Here is a 20,839-nt window from a genome sequence, read left to right as displayed (position 1 = left end):
TTTGACAGCTGGACACCACACATCAGAGCCAGCACCCAGTACCTACTTGTTACAAGGGCATATGAAAAGGCCACAGCATTTCCCTAAATCTTTTAAAGTTTTCTCAGCTTCCTTCATGTCCTGGTTGATATGGTTCATGCCATCTTCCACACGATCAAGTTGTTCTGGTCAGGATAAAGGGATTATAGCAGTGGAATGAATTTCGGTTTTCATTGACCATGAATAATGACCATGTTGACTAAGTTATGAAGCCAGAGACAAGTTCACTAGCTTGATGCATTGTTACTGCTGTATGCACATTGAATGTGGACCAAATTATTTCTTGTTGATAGACCTAGAAAGGAAAATAATTATCTCATTGTTTCAAGTAAAGATGGTATTGGGCCATTTGATGACCATATTCTGCAATCTAAATGTAATGTAGAAGAAAGAAAAATAGAAGCCAGACCTTCAAAGAGAAATTTGTTACTCTTTGATTATGAATTCATAGTTTCTCTCCACGTAGCCTCTCCTCCTGTCAAGCTAAGGGGGTAGCACTCTTGCCTCTGAGTCACATGTGTCTTGGGTACCATTTTCACTCCAGAGACTTGAGTACTGAGAGATGCTGCACTGTCGGAAATGCCATGTTGCAGGTGGGTCGCTATGCTGATGCCCTGTTTGATCTTTCGGGTGGATGTAAATGTTACGTTTGTTTGAAGAAGGGAGCAGGGAGAAGTTTATCCCTAGTTTCTGGGCCAATATTTCTCTGAAAAACCAATACAACCTGATTAGCAGATTACTCATGGGACCATACTGTGTGCAAATTAGTTGTTGTGATATTACAACAGTTATTACATTTTAAATGTTTTAATAAACTTATGAGAAAAAGTTGAGTAGATTAGCCCTAAACATATTAGGATATAGAATAATGTTAGGTGATTTTATTGAAACATAATAGGTTCTGAAAGGATTTGATAAGGTCGATGCTGAATGTTTCATCTTGTGAGGAAGTCTAGAACTGAGAGACATAGTTTCTACATCTGAGGTCTTCAATCTAAAATGGAGATGAGGAGGAATTTCTTGTCTCAGAGGGCTATTAGTGTTTGGCACTCTCTTGCACAGAGATCAATGAAGGAAGATCATTCAAGGCGAAGGTAGACAGAGCTTTAAAAGCCAAAGAACTGTGGATGTTGGCAATCAGAAAGAAAAGTAGAAATTGCTGGAAAAGCTCGGCAGGTCTGGCAGCATCTGTGCAGAGAAGTCAGAGTTCTGGGGAAGGATCACTGGACCCAAAATGTTAACTCTGATTTCACTCCATGGATGTTGTCAGACCTTCTGAGCTTTGACAGGAATTTCTGTTTGTGTAGAATAATTTTAGATTGACAATGGAATCAAGTAGTTTCGGGGACGGGCAAGAAAGTGGAATTAAGGTTACAATCAGATTAGCCATGCTTTTACTGAATGATGGAGCAAGCTCAATGTTTCAAATGCCTTCCTCCCTCTCTTAATCTGTGTGATCGTGTGGTCGTATTGGTTATTAAGCACTGAGGGACATCCCAAGTTTACTTATATAAAGGAAAGTAATTTCTCAAAATAAATACAATGAAATTAAATTTAATTGTCTCCCAGTCGCTGTGTAAATACGCACCTGGAATTGAATTTTGCTAACATCTAAAATACAGAGTCTGTTAGATAAAAACAAAAACTGTGCTGCAATGACAAAGAATCCTTTTTAATTTTACAGTAATAAAAATCACATTCTACAAAGTCAACTAATTCAGGGAAACAAGCTGGTGTCTCCAGAATCACTCAGTGGCATCTTGCAGTTGAAACCTATGACAGTAGGTATGGAAACTTTACTGAAAAGTCACACAAGTCCCAAGACAAGACCAACCATCTCAGAGATCCAAAGGAACAATATACTGCTTCAGTTTGATATTTTTCATCACGGCTCTCAAAAAAGTACTTCACAATAGTACAATTGTGAAAGGTGAACAGAGAAGCAAATAGGCAAAAGGCCCTGCAGCCACTGTGATCATAAACCATTCAAACCAAAGCCCACGCAGAGTTGAGAAGAATTTTCAAAAGTGCCTCTTTCTGTCAGTGTTAAGCATTGACAGTTCATTGAAGCGCAAGGGAGTAGAGGTAAAGTCACCATAGTCCTAGTTAGGGAGGGATGTCTGGTGGTGGGTTAACACGAGGGGCACAGCAAGGAGAGTCCTTCAAGGTAACCTCAGCCAGTGCAGGAATTGAACCCACACTTTTGTAGCACGCTGTGTGGCAAACCAGCCATCCACCCAACTGAGCTAACCAGTCATCCACAAGATTGCTGGATGGCCCATTGGCTATATTGGTTGACCAGCCAGAGCTTGTCTTGGGTCTGCACCTTAATGAGTTGCAACTGCTGAGACAATGACCTGAAACATGTATTTAAAAGTCGTAACAGCCAGTGTGAGTAATGTGCAGAATAAGAAGATTATAATCACTAATCCTGAGTACTTTAAATCCAGCAGCATCCCTTGCATTCAAATCAGAGAGGGTAAAATGGGATAGTTGGATGGGAACAAGATTAAATCTTCCTACATAATCCTTCCTCAAAATCTATTATTCTTGTAGAATTCGTCTAAAGAACACAATGTTATGTGTAGTATCCAAACATATTTCAAACTGAATGCATACTTACCTCATTTTATCAGATTATTTTCCAAAAGCTGTAAATTGAATTTCCAGTAAATATAAATGCATACTACCTCTACCAGAATCAAAATGCCATCAAAGGTTTTTGAACAAGTTCCATTTTTATCACGCAATGCACAATAGTGCCAGCTGCACCCGAACATGTGGAGTTAATTATTTTTATCCCACGCTTGGGGAGTCGTGCCTCTCAACCTATGTATAACTAACTGTCTCTCTGTGATGGAGAGACATGCCTATTAGCCAAGTGGACTATGACGAATTTTGCACTTAATAATTTTTGCGGTCATTATAGAAATAATTTCAGGATTGCAATGCACAAGTTTTACTTATTTGGCTCAAAAAAAAATCATGACTGAATTTGTGACCAAGATATAGAATTTAATGTGATCCAGGTTTAAGGTTTACTTAACTGTGTTTCTGTTACGAGTGGCAATTAATTTTGCAGATATCATTCCTGCTGAACACGCAAGACATTTAAATCATGACACTTTGAGTAAACACATAAACTCATTGTAAACAGCAACTGTACTTATGTTTTGTCCTTCATCCATCCCAATACCACCCACTTTTTGTCATTTAATCTCTTCAGTTTACTACATTACCACTTTCTTTTTCTTTTTTCCTTTCTTCCCTTTAATTTCCTGGTCTCTTCAATTCCTTAAATGAATGTTCAATGGTCAGGCAAACTTTTGCTCCTCAAGGGAGTCACAGGTTATGTTGTTAGGAAAGTGAAGTAGAGAGGTGGAGGGATTGAGTTTCGGAGCCATGAGGTTATGTTGCAACTGTACAAAACTCTGGTGTGGCCGCACTTGGAATATTGAGTACAGTTCTGATGGCCGCATTATAGGAAGGATGTGGAAACATTGTAAAGGGTGCAGAGGAGATTTACCAGGATGTTGCCTGGAATGGAGGGAAGGTCTTATGAGGAGAGGCTGAGGGATTTGAGTCTGTTTTTGTTAGAAAGAAGAAGGTTAAGTGGTGACTTAATAGAGACATACAAGATAATCAGAGGGTTGGATAGGGTGGGCAGGGAGAGCCTTTTCCCTCAGATGGTGATGGCTAGCATGAGGGGACATAGCTTTAAATTGAGGGGTGATAGATGTAGGACAGATGTCAGAGGTAGCTTCTTTAAGCAGAGAGTAGTAAGGGCATGGAATGCCCTGCAACAGTAGTAGACTCACCAACTTTAAGGGCATGTAAATAGTCATTGGATAGGCATATGGACAAGAATGAAATAGTGTAGGATAGATGGGTTTCAGATTGGTTCCACACGTCAGCACAACATCGAGGGCCGAAGGGCCTGTACTGCACTGTAATGTTCTGTGCTCTAAGTTAAGACTACAATCAGATCAGGTGAGAAGGAATTTCTTCTCTCAGAAGGTTGTGAGTTTTTGGAATTCCTTGACACAGACAGCTGTGGGGGCTGAGTCCTTGAGTATATTTAAGGCTGAGATAAATAGATTTTTGATTAGTAGGAGAATCAAGGGTTATGGAGAAAGAGAGGTAAGTAGACGTGAGGAATGTTGGATCAGCCATGATCCTACTGAATGACAGAGGAGGCTCAAGGGACCGAATGGCCTACGCTTGGTCTTTTTTTATGGTCTTAAGGTTATTGAATGGCAGAGCAAGCTAGAGGTTCAAATAGCCTACTATTGCTCCTATGTCTTACATTTTAAGATTTAACTGTATTTCTCTCTTTCTGTTACTACCTGGGTTTCCAACATTTCATGATTCTATTTTGCTACTGGTTTTGTTGAAAATGAATCTCTTTAGGCACGTAATGACACATCTCTGGAGCAGGTGAGACTTGAGCCCAGACCATCTAGAACAGAGGTAGGGACACAAACAAATGTGCCACTGGTGCCTTTTTTTCCATAATATCTTCCTTCCCAGGCAGTCTCCCATCCAAGTGCCAACCAGAACTGAGTCTGCTTCGCTTCCAAAATCCAAATTCCAAAATGAGATTGTTTTCAGACTAGTACAGCCAGCCATAGGCAGCAGTTGGCTTGTGTTCTTGCTACACTTCAGGATTAATTTAATTGCCTGCGAATCACTGTGTGGTGTCTTGAGGACATGCAAAGTGATCAATAAATACTCAATTCCTTTCTTTCCTACTCTTTCTCTCTCTGTTTCTCTGTCAATTGGACCATTTTTACTGAAATGTAAATTTCAATGGAAAATAAGTTTTCCAGTTTTACCAGTTTTGAAATATGAGTAAAGTGCAGCTCAAATGTAATATACAATTAATTTGTTTTTAAAAATTAACTCGGCCTTCAGCACTTTGAAGAACACTTGATGTACGTTTTGAGATTTTCACATCTTCTTTGAGTTAGGTTCATGTCAAATGGAGTTTCAACAAAATGTTCAACGGCTGTAGATCAGAGTTTCTGCCTTAAATTGTTCCAAGCTTGCACACAGCATTACAATCGAGTTGGTATATTTTGCCTTACTGCCACATGGCTTGCTCACTGGGTGTCAATGACACCACTTGGCTTAGAATCCTATTTGCATTGCTGAGTGATGACGTGTTATAGCTTCATAGACGCACTTGACATTTGGTGTCATTGTTGGAGGTGCCTGACTAGATTTGCTTTTATAATTGGTACTCTTTCCATTTAAATGTTGGTGAGTCCCACTCCTTCACCCTCACCATCTACATGGCATCCAGTGGGAGACCACATGCCATCACAGACAGTTATCAGTTTGTTTATGCCCCAGTACATTTGCAGGAGAAGAAAGCAGAAGACATGAAGGGGAGCAAAGCAAAGAAGAGGGAGAACAAGGAGATGGTCCTCCATGATTTCCCAGCAAACAACTTCACAAAGGGAAGCGCTGGAGGTCAGTGGCATTTTGTATTCCCTGATCACTGAAATGGGACACCTACTCCATTGAAACATCAGCAACCCATTTGTCATGCAATTTTTGGCCAGCATCATTTGATTTCCACAGTGAGTGAAATTATGCTTATCCTCATGGGGGCAGCATGGTGGCTCAGTGGTTAGCATTGCTGCTTCATAGCACCAGGGACCTGGATTTGATTCCACCCTTGGGCGAGTGGCTGTGTAGAGTTTGCACATTCTCCGTGTCTGCACTGGATTCCTCCCACAGTCCAAAGATGCACATCTTATTGCCCATAGAATCCAGGGATGTGCAGGCTAGATGGATCAACCATGGGAAATGAAGGGTTCCTGGGATAGAATGTGGGGGTGAGATCTGGGTGGAATGCTCTTCAGATGGTTGGTGTGGACTTGATGCATTGAATGACCTGCTTCCACATTGTAGGGATTCTATGTCTAAGTTGCTATATGTTCTATGTATATTTTTACCTTTAAGAGACTTTAGTTTTGAGGAGCTGAGTTGCTGAGGGTATAGGGACACCCTGTAACCAGTTGCTCTACAATAATGTTTATTTTATAACTTGTAATGGACCAGAGTTTCCACTGGGCAGGTATCATTAAGCCAGTGTAGATAGAAGTGCTGCATGGATATCCTGCAGTATTCCCATTGTTGAATACACCAAAGAGGGAAATTGAAGATTCTGCTGGAAAATTCTCCTATGCTGGGAACCTCTGAAAGTCTCCATTTAATTTGGAGACTTTGAATGTTCAAACTAAAGTCGGTGAAATAGTTACCGAGGAATTTTTTTAGACTACTCATTACCTAGCTTACCTCCTGAATAACTATTAAACTGACCCCAGAGATAACTCACACTTGCCTTATCTTCACCCCTCTCAGAACTTTTATACCACATCCCCAAAACCAGAAGGGACAGCACAGGGAGGGAAAGCACCGTTTTGAAAAAGCCTATGAAAGTCCAGAAATAACTTTTAAAGCTTGAATGTTTGGATGTAATTTTGTGCCATTTTGCAAGGGGACTGGGGGACAATGCACAATCATGAAAGAGGTAGGTTTTCAATCTGTAGCTCAGGGAGAAATGCAGAAGGAAGTGATATTGAAAGAGGGTAGGGTGCGTGGTATGGGAGATACAAGCAAATGGTCGCTGATGGAATCATCCATGATCATTAGATGCAGAGTGAAGAGGCCATGAGAGATGGGGAGGTTGAGTCAGTGGCAATGAACATGGGATAGGAATTTCTTTTCCAAATATTTTCATGGTATGTGGTATCACTGGCACTTTTTGCACATCCTTTATTGCTCTTGAAAAGGTGCTGGTGAGCTGGCATCTTGAACCATTGTGGTCCATGAGGGTTTTCAGGTGTACCCACAATGCTGTCTGGGAGGGAATTTGATCCAGAGAAGCTTTGTAATCAGGATGGAGCATAGTTGCGGGGAATTTTGGTCCCAAGAATCTGCCGCGCTTGCCCTTCTCGGCAGTCAAGGTCATGAGTTTGAAAGATGCTATAGAAGGAGCCTTGGTAATGTGCTGCGTAAATTACACACTGCTGCCAACCTGTGGATGGAAGGAAAAGCAAGTGAATTCTCAAAGTGGTGGTTGAGATGCAGATGAAGTAAGCTGCTTTGCCCTGGACGATGTTGAGCCTCATGAGTGCTGTTACAGATGCAAGCATCAAACCAAGGTTATAGGAAGTGAACAATGCAGTCAATGCAGAAGTTAACTTACTAGAGAGCAGGGAGAGTTGAGATAGACATCATGACTTCTAGCTTTAAGCAGGAAAGACGATTTGATTTCCCGACTTAAAGCGCAATCGGATCTCATGGATCATTTTAAATAAATCTTTGTTTGACCACCTTTCACTTTTCCCCTACCTCTGCCAATAAACCTCTCCCCCCCCCCAGAATTGTGGAAAGATGCAAGTTAAAATCCAAAGTGATATAAATGGGTGAGGATCTGAACAGGTAAGTAATCATTGCTTTTCTAAACCCACAGATGTCTGTTAAAGTTAACCTAGCTCCTTTGTTCTTGGGTTGATGACCCATCCTACGATACGCCTCTGCTGCTAAAAGTGTCCTGCTTCTATCTACAAAAGGAAAGTACAGTGAATTCTGGAAATCTGAAATAAATGGGAAAATACTGGAAACACACAAGTCAGACAATTTATTCTGATGAAATGTCACAGACCTGAAACATTAGCCCTGCTTCTCTCTCTCTGTCTCTCTCTTTCTGTGTCTCCACATACTGCCTTATCTACCGACTGTTTCCAGCATTCCCTGTTTTTACTTCTACTTCTCTCTCTCTCTCCTCCCCTACCTTTACATAATTTTGAACACACCTATGCTGTCTACTCCACAAACTGCACTGTGTTAATCAGAACCCAATTCATGTCAGTTTCTGAATATATTTGTAGTCTCTCATGTTAGTGAACCTACAGGATGTAGACTCTCAAACCTCAGTAAATTTCATATTGTCTGGGCTCCAATAGTTTGTGGCATTTCCTGAGAATGAGCTGACTGATCAAAAGTGTTGGCTTTCACCTCTGATGTCTTTTTGGCTGTGGATTCTTAAGGTTCCTTTAGAAATATCCTGAAAAATGTGGCACTCACCCCTTATTCTATATATTCTGAGAGTTGGGGGTTGAAGTTCTGCCAATATTAAAACGACACATTTCTGCAGGTTGTCTGCCAAAGCTATTTCAGAATCCCCCTTGGTGTCAATAAAGTTGGAAATGCAGCCTAACAATAGCAATAGACAGAACACCCATTGTAATATCTATAGACAGGGCCTGATTTTAACTCAAACAAAATGCAGAGTTAAAATCGGGTCCTCTTGTGTACAGTTTAGAATTCAAAGGAGTATGTTTTCTGATATATGTTTTACGTCTGCTGGAACCATTTGGGACATCTTGGGTAAATTCATTGTCATCAATCATTCTTGATGGAATTAGTCAAGACAGTTGGGGTGGGATGCCCACTTGAAATCTTAAGTAAAACCAGGTTCAGTCTTAGTATGTTTATTACATATTATTTAATAACTAATTACTTTCTTTCTAAGATACGTTATGACCTCTTCCAAGACATCAGTCTCAACTAAAATTCACATTATGACTTTAACTGTTTACACTGTACAGAACTGGCTTAAAGTAGAAGACAGAGGGTGGTGGTGGAGGGTCGATTTTCAGATTGGAGGCTTGTGACCAGTGGAGTGCCACAAGGATCGGTGCTGGGTCCTCTACTTTTCATCATTTATATAAATTATTTGGATGTGAGCATAAGAGGTATAGTTAGTAAGTTTGCAGATGACACCAAAATTGGAGGTGTAGTGGACAGCAAAGAAGATTACCTCAGATTACATCAGTTGGGCCAATGGGCTGAGAAGTGGCAGATGGAGTTTAATTTAGATAAATGCGAGGTGCTGCATTTTGGAAAAGCAAATCATAACAGGACTTATACACTTAATGGTAAGGTCCTAGGGAGTGTTGCTGAACAAAGAGACCTTGGAGTGCAGGTTCATAGCTCCTTGAAAGTGGAGTCACAGGTAGATAGGATAGTGAAGAAGGTGTTTGGCATGCTTTCCTTTATTGGTTAGGGTATTGAGTACAGGTGTTGGGAGGTCATGTTGCGGCTGTACAGGATATTGGTTCGGCCACTGTTGGAATATTGCATGCAATTCTGGTCTCCTTCCTATTGGAAAGATGTTGTGAAACTTGAAAGGGTTCAGAAAAGATTTACAAGGATGTTGCCAGGGTTGGAGGATTTGAGCTACAAGGAGAGGTGGAACAGGCTGGGGCTGTTTTCCCTGGAGTGTCGGAAGCTGAGGGGTGACCTTATAGAGGTTTACAAAATTATGGGGGACATGGGAAGGATAAATAAAGTCTTTTCCCTGAGGTTAGGGAGTCCAGAACTAGAGGGCATAGGTTCAGGGTGAGAGGGGAAAGATACAAAAGACACCTAAGGGGCAACTTTTTCACGCAGAAGGTGGTATGTGTATGGAATGAGTGGTGGAGGCTGATACAATTGCAACATTTAAAAGGCATTTGGATGGGTATATGAATAGGAAGGGTTTGGAGGGATATGGGCCAGGTGCTGGCAGGTGGGACTAGATTGGGTTGGGATATCTGGTCCGCAAGGATGGGTTGCACTGAAGGGTCTGTTTCCATACTTTACATCTCTATGACTCTATGACTAACAACAATTATTTGAGCACATTCTGATGAGTACACAGACAGCTGGTTAGCTCCTCCCAGGAGGACCCCCTAACATACAGATGAATGGAAATTATTTCATAGCACCCCTACAGAGTGGAACAGGCCCATCAAGTCGACAACAACTCTCCAAAAAGCACCCCACCCAGACTCACCCCCCTACTCTATCCCTGTAACCCTGCATTTCCCATGGCTAACCTACACATTCATGGACACAATGGGCAACTTAACAGGGGCAACCCAGCTAACCTGCACATCTTTGGACTGTGGGAGGAAACTGGAGCACCTGGAGAAAACCCTCACAGACACAGGGAGAATGTGCAAACTGCATAAAGCCAGTTGTCCAAGGCTAGAATTGAACCTGTGTCCCTGGCACTGTGAGGCAGCAGTGCTAACCACTGAGCTACTATGCCAACCCTAAAATTATCTTGTGATGTCAATTAATCCTTTCAGGTACTAACTCTGTGATCATGTATAACGGACAATTACATTTATACCATATTACATCGTTTTTTTTAAACTGCTCCATCTCACAAACATCTGCAGTAGGAGAAAGTGAGGACTGCAGGTGCTGGAGATCAGAGTTTGAAAAGTATGGCACTGGAAAACCACAGCAGGTCAGGCAGGATCCGAGGAGCAGGAGAGTCGACGTGATAAGCCTGATGAAAGGCTTATGCCTGAAACGTCGACATTCCTGCTCCTCAGATGCTGCCTGACCTGCTGTGCTTATCCAGCGCCACACTTTTCAAAACATCTGTAGTACCCTGTAGTACACTCTCAAGTAGCTCATCGTGGTGAGAAAAAGTGTGCTTTACTAATTTCAATAGAGTTCAAAACAAAACATTTCAAATTGCCCATTTCATAACAACACACATTTACACATTGAAATGTTTAAAACCATACCTCCTTGTTCATCCAGCATGACCAAAGTTCTGATGCCAGCATCCTTGCTCTGTTTTATTTTTAAATAGTTGGAACAGGGGTGGAGGAAAAGGGAAGAACGAAAAAGAAAATCAGCAAGTTAACAAAAAAGTTTCAGAATTCTAAAGGTTCAGAAGAACTAAAAGGTTAAAACCAGAGTCTGATGTAAGCACTGAAATTAATGATGTTATTTGGTATTTAATCTCACTGCTTTGTTATTTAACAACAGGAAATTGTCTTGTGGAGGCTGAAAGAGATTTGTGGAGAAGTTGCTCTGATTATGACTTCGTAATTGTTTTATCAAACTTACACAGTATGAAGAAATGACTAAGCAACAATTTCTGCTCATATCTATTATAAAAACCTCCACGAGAATCAATCTTATGGATTATAAGATGGATTTGATTTTGAAAGATAAGCCGAAGAAAAGCTAAGCAATTTATGCTCTTGGAGTGCAGCACTGATCTATACTTATAATATGACATTGGTCATATACAAGGCTATTACACTGCAACACAATCCACATCATAGTTAGAGACTCATAGAGATGTACAGCATGGAAACAGATCCTTCGGTCCAACCCGTCCATGCTGACCAAATATCCCAACCCAATCTAGTCCCACCTGCCAGCACCCAGCCCATATCCCTCCAAACCCTTCCTATTCATATACCCATCCAGACACCTTTTAAATGTTGCAATTGTAGTAGGCTCAGCCACTTCCTCTGGCAGCTCATTCCGTACACGTACCACCCTCTGCATGAAAAAGTTGCCCCTTAGGTCTCTTTTATGTCTTTCCCCTCTCACCCTAAACCTATGCCCTCTCATTGTGGGCTCCCCCACTTCAGGGAAAGGACTTTGTCTATTTATCCTATCCATGCCCCTCATAATTTTGTAAACCTCTATAAGGTCACCCCTCAGCCTCCCATGCTCCAGGGAAAACAGCCCCAGCCTGTTCAGCCTCTCCCTGTAGCTCAAATCCTCCAACCCTGGCAACATCCCTGTCAATCTTTTCTGAACCCTTTCAAGTTTCACATCATCCTTCCAATAGGAAGGAGACCAGAATTGCACGCAATATTCCAACAGTGGCCAAACCAATGTCCCGCACTGCTGCAGCATGACCTCCCAACTCCTGTACTCAATACTCTGACCAATAAAGGAAAGCATACCAAACGCCTTCTTCACTATCCTATCTACCTGTGACTCCAATTTCAAGGAGATATGAAACTGCACTCCAAGGTCTCTTTGTTCAGCAACACTCCCTAGGGCCTTACCATTAAGTGTATAAGTCCTGCTAAGATTTGCTTTCCCAAAATGCAGCAACTTGTATTTATCTAAATTAAACTCCATCTGCCACTTCTCAGCCCATTGGCCCATCTGATCAAGATCCTGTTGTAATCTGAGGTAACCTTCTTCGCTGTCCGCTACACCTTCAATTTTGGTGTCATCTGTAAACTTACTCATTATACCTCTTATGCTCACATCCAAGTCATTTATATAATAGCTGAAAAGTAGTCGACCCAGCATCGATCAGTATAACTGAGGGACATCCTGTATCCCAAAGATTTAATTTTGCAAATCTGGCCACAAGTCTCGCATTAAAACACAGCCATTTGCAAAAATCAAAGCAACCAAATAATTAAATGGTTGATTTTACACAACACTGCTTTATACCTGTGTTTTGAAGCCTGAGAACTGTGCACACAGTATTAGTCCAGGCTCTGATGTTCCAGGTTCCAACTATGATCATCTGGCTTTAAGAAATAGATACAGGAGTAGACCATTGGAAAGTGTCCTGATCTCCAATTTAAATGACAGACCTGATTTGGAGCTGCCAGTGTTGGACTGGGGTGTACAACATAGAACATAGAACATAGAACATAACAACGTCGTACAGGCCCTTCGGCTGTCAATGTTGCGCCGTCCTGTCATACAAATCACACAACACCAGGTTATAGTCCAACAGGTTTATTTGGAAGCACCAAAAGCTCGTGATTCCAAATAAACCTGTTGGACTATAACCTGGTGTTGTATGATTTTTAACTTAAATGACAGATACTTTGAAACTGCATCCCCACAGAGATCAGAGTTGAAAAGTGTGGCGCTGGAAAAAGCACTGCAGGTCAGGCTGCATCCAGGGAGCAGGAGAATCGAAAAGGAAACATCCTCATGGCACCCACCCTGTTAAGCCCCCTCTGAGGGTTTAGTACACTTCAATAAGATCACATCTGTACCTCCTAAACTCCAATGGGTATAGGCCAAACCTGCTCAATCTTTCTTCATAAGACAATCCTTTCATCTAAAGAATAAGCCAATGAAATTGCACTGAATAATTTCTAAAGTAAGTACATCTCTTTTTAAGTTAAGAGTCTAAGCCTGTACACTTTACTCAGGCTGCAGTCTCATTAATTGCTTGAACAGTTGCAGCAAGACCTCCCACTTTTTAAACACTGTCCCCCTTGCAATAAAGACTAGCATTCCATTTAGTGTCCTCGTTACTTTCTGAAACTGCATGCTGTTCTTTTGTGATTCATGTACAGACACCCAGATCCCTCTATACTGCAGCATTCTACAGTCACCCTTCATTTAATTTTCTATTGTTCTGGCCAAAATGGACAAGATAACATTTTCGCCCATTATTCTGCATCTACTCCTTTTTTGCCAACTCATTTAAACTACCCATCTCCCTTGAAAGAATCTTCATGACTTCCTCAAAACTTGCTTTCCTACCTGTTCCTGCATCACCTGCAAATTTGGCTACAGTATTGTTTCTCTTTTTATTCAAATCAATAATTAAAAACATTAATCAATGCTGGGATCAGTTCTCCAGTACTGATCCCTGCAGCACTCCACTAGTTAGTTTGAAACACAAGGATGACCCATTTATCCTGACTCTGTATTTCCTGTTTGTTAGCCAATCCTCTAACCATGTTATAATAACGTCCTCAACATCATGAAGTCAGTAACATTTTATTTGGTACCATGTGAAATGCCTTTTGAAAATGTATCTGCTGCTTTCCCTTTGTTCACTCTGTCGGATCTCAAGAAACTTAATAAGCATGACTTCCCTTTCACAAACCATGTTGTCACTGCCTGATTGTATTATGATTTTCTAATTGTCCTGCTACTTCTTCCTTAATAATGAGATCCAGCATTCTCCCAACAACGGATGTTAGGCGAACAGGCCTATAATTTCTTGCACTGTCTCCCTCCATTCTTGACAATTACCATTTGAGGTTTTTGAATCTGCCAAGGCTGTTAGAAAATCCTGGGAATGTTGAAAGATTCCGATCAAAGCATACACTCCCTGCAAACTTTGTTTTAAAAAGTTTAGGATGAAGGGCACCGGGTTCTGGGGAGCTGCCAGTCTTAGCTTCATTAGTACTGTTTCTCTAGTGATCTAGATTGTTGCACATTCTTCCTTCCCTTTTGTGCCCTGAATTCTATTATTCTTGAAATGTTTTGGTGTCTTCTAGTATGATGACAGATACAAAATACTTGTTCACATTCTTTGCCATTTCCTTGTTTCCCACAATTAATTCCACAGTCTCGTCTTCACATTTCTGAGGAATGAACACTTACTTTAGTTACTCTTTCCATTTTCTTAAACTTACAGAAGCTTTTACTGTCTAATTTTACATTTCTTGCTCCTATGCTTTGCTAGTTTTTAACATTTTCACAATCTCCTGAGCTGGTACTAATATGTTTTGCAGCAATGTATGTCTTTTCTATCCATTTCCTTACATTCCTTCATTACCCATTAATCCTTTCCAAAGCAGCTAACTTTTTCGGTGGAATACATCTTTATTAAGAGTTACTTACGATCTCCTCAAATGTCTACATTGTTTCTGCATTGTCTTACATTTTCACTATTTTCTCTTACTACTTTAGTCAACTTTGTCTTCATACTTCTGTAATTGCTTTTATTAAGTTCAAGCAGACAGATCCAAATGTCTCACCCTCAAAGAGAATGTGAATTCTTACATGTTGTGATCACTCTTACCAAGTGTACCATTTACTACGAGATCATTACTTAATCCTGTCTCATTACACATAACCAGGTCTATAATACTCCATTTCTGATTGGTTTTAGAATGTGTTGTTCTAAGAAACTATCCCAAATATAGTCTGTGAACTCATCCTGCAGACTAGTTTTGCCAATTTGAATAATCATAGTGGCATTAAGTCTAGAGTCCAACAGCAGAGACAGCCCCTTTAGCTCAAACTGGTACATGCTGATCAAAATGTCCGTCCACACTAACCCCATGACCCTGCACTTGGCCCATTTCCTTCTAAACCTTTCCTATCCACGTATTTGTTCAAATGCCTTTCAACTGTTATTAATGTACCCACTGCTGCTGGCAGCTCATTCCATGCGTACCACCCTCTGTGTGAAAATGTTGCTCCTCAGGTTCCCTTTTATTCTTTCCCCCTTACCTCAAACAGATGCCCTCTAGTCCTCAATTCTCCAATCCTGGGAAAAAAACTGAGTGGCATTCACTCTATCTATGCCTCTCATGAGTGGGGCAGGGGGGCTGCTATAAACCGCTTCCATCATTATTTCATTTGCTGTTTCTTATCTGCATCCAAACTGGTTCTATACATGTTCCTCCAATCCAAAGCCATTTCTTATGACTGAACTGATTCATCCTTTATTAACAGAGTGACCCACCCCTCCATTTCAGCTCTTTGTGTCCTTCCAAAGTGTAAAATACCTTTGGATATTTAGATCCCAACATATAAAGAGACAAGCAGCTCTTTATATGTGCTTAAGTAGCAACCAAACCAATGCCTTCTAGATATTTTCTTAATCACCTTGCAATCATGTCTCTTTCATGGTTATCTTATCACACTTAGAATCATAGAATCGCCATTTGGCTCAACAAGTCCACACCGACCCTCCGAAGAGTATCCACCCCAGACCCATTCCCCTACCATATTACTTTACATTTCCTCGGATTAGTGCACCTAACCTACACATCCCAGAACACTATGGGCAATTTAGCATGGCCAATTCACCTAACCTGCACATCTTTGGACTGTGGGAGGAGCACCCGGAGGAAACCCACGCAGACACGGAGAGAATGTGCAAACTCCACACAGACAATCGCCCGAGGCAGGAATCAAACCCAGGTCCCTGGCGCTGTGAGGCAGCAGTGCTAACCACTGGGTCTCCTATATAACTATTTGTACTATCAAGTCATCTCCATTGTTACAAGTGCATTCAGATATTAAAAAAGACTCTAATTTTATCTTTTCCCAAATGCTCCCTACTCTGACCTTATTTGCTGTTGCATTCATGTTTCTATACTCTGTACCGTTGTAGATATTTTCTAATTCGCCTGCTCAGAGATGTTATTGTATGCCTCTGGTGCTGGTGGGACTTGAACACATGGCCCAAAGGTAGGGATATTACTACTGGGCCACAAGTACCTCCTTCCTGTTGTACTCTGGTTATCTTTGCCTGCATCACTACAATGCACTAAGGCCTTTCTTCTAAACTTAACAAATCATCCCTCACTTGAACCTTCCACTGTACTCTTACCTACTACTTTGCTAAAAGTCCATGGTCTAACCTTTGTTACACAGTTTTCCAGTACACCGGTCCTAGGGCGATACAGATGGTACAGTTCCATACTCCCTCACTATTGGTGCCAGTGTCCCATGAATCAAAACCCATCTCTTCCATGCCAATCTTTGAGCCACACATCCAACTCTCTGATCTTATTTCCTCTATGTCAATTTCATTGTGGTCCAATAGTAGCATGCAGATTACTGCTTATGGAATAACATGATCTCACCTCTGTGGAGTGTCACAATATGGACCCCAAGGATTGTATTATCATGAGGTCTGAGTGTGCATTTCAGTGAACAAGAATTAAAAGGCTAAGTTACAAATAAATTTCCAACACAAAAGTTTAAATCCCAGCTCTAGCTTTGACTATTTGAAGTATCGTTGATATTATCCTGATTACCAATTGGTGAAGGGTGAAACTAGTGCCAATCTTTACTCTCTTTAAATTTATTTACAAAGAGAAACATTACATTCTCCATTTCAACTACCATCATCGTATGTCACTAAGTGTCTCTTCATATGTGCTTAAGTAAAAACAATGACTGCAGATGCTGAAAAGCAAATACTGGATTAGTGGTGCTGGAAGAGCACAGCAGTTCAGGCAGCATCCAACGAGCAGCGAAATCCGGATGCTGCCTGAACTGCTGTGCTCTTCCAGCACCACTAATCCAACATGTGCTTAAGTAGCAACCAAACCAATACCTTCTGGATATTTTCCTAATCAAGCTGCTCAGAAATGTGATCATACACCTCTGGAACAAGTAGGGCTTTGACCCAGGCCTCTGGCTCAGAGGTAGGGACACTACCACTGCACCACAAGAGCCCTCCCAACACTCTTGCTCTCTTTTTTTCCTAAGTAATTTGTTTAGAGGTGTTATTACAATGCCTCTGGAGCAGGTGGGACTTGAAGCTGGGCCTCTTTGCTCATAAGTAGGGATACTACCACCATGGCACAAAAGCCCCATAATTAATGCTCTCCATCATCATACAATGTAATTGTAAAATTAACCACAATCCACATACAACTAACAATAAAGCTATAAGGGGACAGATCTAACTCAAAGTCAGCTAATTCCCAACGTAATTATCTCCAAATGTCACCTCATGATCTGATGCATCCAAATGCAGAACACCTGTCAGAAAGATGTGAAACTTGAAAGGGTTCAGAAAAGACTGACAAGGATGTTGCCAGGGTTGAAAGATTTGAGCTTAGGGAGAGGTTGAATAGGCTGGGGCTGTTTTCCCTGGCGCGTCGGAGGCTGAGGGGTGACCTTATAGAGGTTTACAAAATCATGAGGGGCATGGATAGGATAAATAGACAAAGTCTTTTCCCTGGGGTCGGGGAGTCCAGAACTCGGGGGCATAGGTTTAGGGTGAGAGGGGAAAAATATAAAAGACATCTAAGGGGCACATTTTTCATACAGAGGATAGTATGTGTATGGAATGAGCTGCCAGAGGAAGTAGTGGAGGCTGGTACAATTGCAACTTTTAAAGGCATTTGGATGGGTATATGAATAGGAAGGGTTTGGAGGGATATGGGCCAAGTGCTGGCAGGTGGGACTAGATTGAGTTGCGATATCTGGTCGGCATGGACGAATTGGACCAAGCTGTTTCCGTGCTGTACATCTCTATGACTCTATGATTACATTGGGTCAAGCAGTTATTGACTGACAAGGACACCCATTTATAATTGGCATTTGGCTCTTTAAATGCAGAAATGTGGGCAAGAGCAGACTGGTTGTTGAATCCTGAATATGAATTTGAGATATCCAAGGGTAGAGTCAGACTATGCACACTTTAAAATGACCACTGGCTGAAATAATCACAACGGCGTTCCAGGACCATTTCAGTTTATATTTACATCTGCTCCAGTGAGGCCTACAAGGAAATCTCTGGCCCAGTGCAGGCAAGTTAGACGGTTTCCTACTCCAGAATTGTATCACCGTCAAGCCCTCCCCTGTCTGAACACCCTGCTCAATACAGACCCCAGATAATCTCCCATTCCTTCATGGTCAATAAGCTGTAATGGACACTTGACTCGAAGCAGATTGTGACAGCATTTAAAAGTCAAACTGAAATGACAGAAGATTAAGGCACAGAAATAACCCATTCTGTTCACTAAGTTTACACAAGTGGTCTTCCCCAATATCTATCCCTCGCCACATCCTGCAATGTTGTGAGCAATTACTTACATCACTTCAAAACTGATCAAATTTGCTTCAATGGTGGTTTGCAATGATGAGTTCCTGACACCTTAAATGTCCTTAAATACGTTTTGTGATTACATTGAATTCCTGCGCTCCCGTGAAAATATTATTTTTTCATCACTTCCACATCAGATGATTCAAAACGCCAACTAATCTCTTGTGAATGTCTCTAGGGGCATTGCTACCTCTCCCATAGGATTGCTCAGGGGAATAAACAAGTACACCCATGCAAACGTAACAAAATCAGGCTTGCACACACATTTATAAAATTCAATTTCTGTTGTTGTGTTAAAAACTATGCTGGCATTGAAAAAGAATACTACTGCCTATCGACCTTTCTAAGACCACTTGCTTCTCTTTATTTCATCTACAGGAACCCTTCAGGATTTGGAACAGTTCTTTTTCTTAATGGCAACTGAATATTGAAGACCTAAATGTTATTAATACATCTCATCTTTTTGGCACAGATGACAGACTTGATGGAGCAATGAACAATATTTTCCATCGCCTAATATGTTTCATCGAAATAGAATTTCGGAGCATTGATGTTTACTGCTAGAAAACATTATAAGAAAATATTCCTGAACAGATTAAAATCATAAAATCCCTACAGTGTGGAAGCAGGCCATTCGGCCCATCATGTCCACACAGACTTTGCATTTTCCCACGTTTAATTCACCTAGTTTGCACAAGCCTGGACACTTCAGGCAACTTAGCATGGCCAATCCATCTAATCTGCATGCCTTTGGACTGCACAGAATCAAATGGCACATTTTAAGACTATCATTTAAAAACTTAGAGGGCAATTTTCCTCAGATACCTTTGTCATTAAAGAGCCTCCATGTTAGCCAAGGTTGGTCTTATTCTGAAAAGGCAGTTTGGTGGTTCATGAAAAATGATATCATAATAAAGAGTTGAAGATTGCATTTGGAATGGAGACCTGGAGATCGTTGAGAATTGATTGCCTTTTTAGCTGTTTGTTAATGCACATGAAGGAGGTTGCCACTTATTTTGTTGGCTAACACTTACGGTAAGGGCATTGGACTTAGGACCAGGTCATTTAGCCCTTCAAGCCTACTCCACTAATTGACAAGATTGTCACCAATCTCATTGTGATATCAATTCCAAATCCAGTTCAGTGTTAAACCAGCAAGTGGATGGCTCCTGTGATAGTCTCCCTGCCTCTGAGTCAGGAGGTCCTGGGTTAAAGTCCCACCTGTTCCAAGCTGGGCAGGTTAATTTGAACATATCTTAAATCTGCAAGTGCCTATCTTGGTATCTCCTGCTGAGTTCAACTTTGGTAATCAGCAATTAGGATCAAAATTGCATGCTAAAATCAGAAATTCAAGCAGCTATGTCGTATTAGCACCTTTTTTTGGTCTGTTCACACCATTGCACCAAAATAGCCCTCCTAAATTAGCAAGTCCCAATGTCCTTTCTCAATATGATTTTCTGCTTTGAAAACAGGTTTGATTTTCTGTTTTCATTAATAGTACTTAAAGCCCTGAGTGCTGGAATAGTCCTGGTGTCCCCTGACCTCTCACGAAGGCATCATTATCACTTATGAAATACCAATATTGTAAAAAAAGGCTAAAAATGTACTTTCACAGGTGAGATGAACACTCACTTCATACGTAAAAGCATCCCATTCACCCCTTCAATAATTCAACATTTAAGTTTCACCCAGATGTTTTCCTTTATTCCCTCTTTTAATGCTACATAACTCACATCATTTTAAGATACATTCTGTTATGGACCAGACCAAACCCCCACAAAATACATTAAGAAGTTAATCAGGTTGCTAACTTGTTCTAATTTTAAAGGAAGATGTTGTGTTCCAGATGCAATTCGGTTGGTCAAACTACCAGGCTTGAAATAAAACACACTTCATTTATACAGCAATTAAAATACAGACAAAATAAAGCTAAAAGAAGAGGCTTAATTGTAACTCTATCAAAATGCTTAACAAAATAATATATATTTTAATAATTATCTATTCCAGTATAGTAACATCCCGTGAACACACCATTAATAAAGGCAAATTCAGGAAAATAGATTATCTCACATGCATTTCGAGCGCAGCACGAGAACACCAGCTTTTAACTGCAACAGAGAGAGGAATAAAAGTCTCCACATTCAGCTTCAAGTCCCCAGCAACTGCTACAGAAAGCTACAACTAAAAAAATCCTGGTTCTGCAGGAGCTTGACCCCACCCATTCAGGCTGCGTCTATTGTTTCAACTTTTAAAAATATCCAAGGCCTCACAAAATGTTTATTAGCTTTGGAGCAGACTACTCAGAATTTCTGTCTCAACCCTTCTTCATTAAAAAAAGGACAAAATGCAACTCTGAAAGCCACAATATCATCTCAATATTTATAGATTTATGTACATATGAAGATT

The 20,839-nt window shown here is 40.9% G+C and overlaps 1 protein-coding gene across 2 annotated transcripts in view; it reads right to left on the bottom strand.

The window, feature by feature from the left end:
• Window positions 1-20,839, bottom strand: part of snap25a (synaptosome associated protein 25a) — a 134,928-nt gene that overhangs the window by 18,886 nt on the left and 95,203 nt on the right. The window contains exons 4-5 of one of the 2 annotated variants that reach the window (XM_072581504.1): window positions 10,641-10,689; window positions 47-164 (exon numbers count right to left, since the gene is read on the bottom strand). In XM_072581504.1, coding sequence (XP_072437605.1) covers window positions 47-164; window positions 10,641-10,689 — 167 coding nt within the window. The remainder of the gene's footprint in view (window positions 1-46; window positions 165-10,640; window positions 10,690-20,839) is intronic. The other variant, XM_072581503.1, reaches the window with a different exon arrangement.

The sequence above is a fragment of the Chiloscyllium punctatum genome, chromosome 11 (assembly GCF_047496795.1).
Source record: "Chiloscyllium punctatum isolate Juve2018m chromosome 11, sChiPun1.3, whole genome shotgun sequence".
Taxonomy (NCBI): Eukaryota; Metazoa; Chordata; class Chondrichthyes; order Orectolobiformes; family Hemiscylliidae; genus Chiloscyllium; species Chiloscyllium punctatum.
Note: the sequence above shows the minus strand (reverse complement) of the source record. Positions and strands in the feature narration are given on the sequence as shown.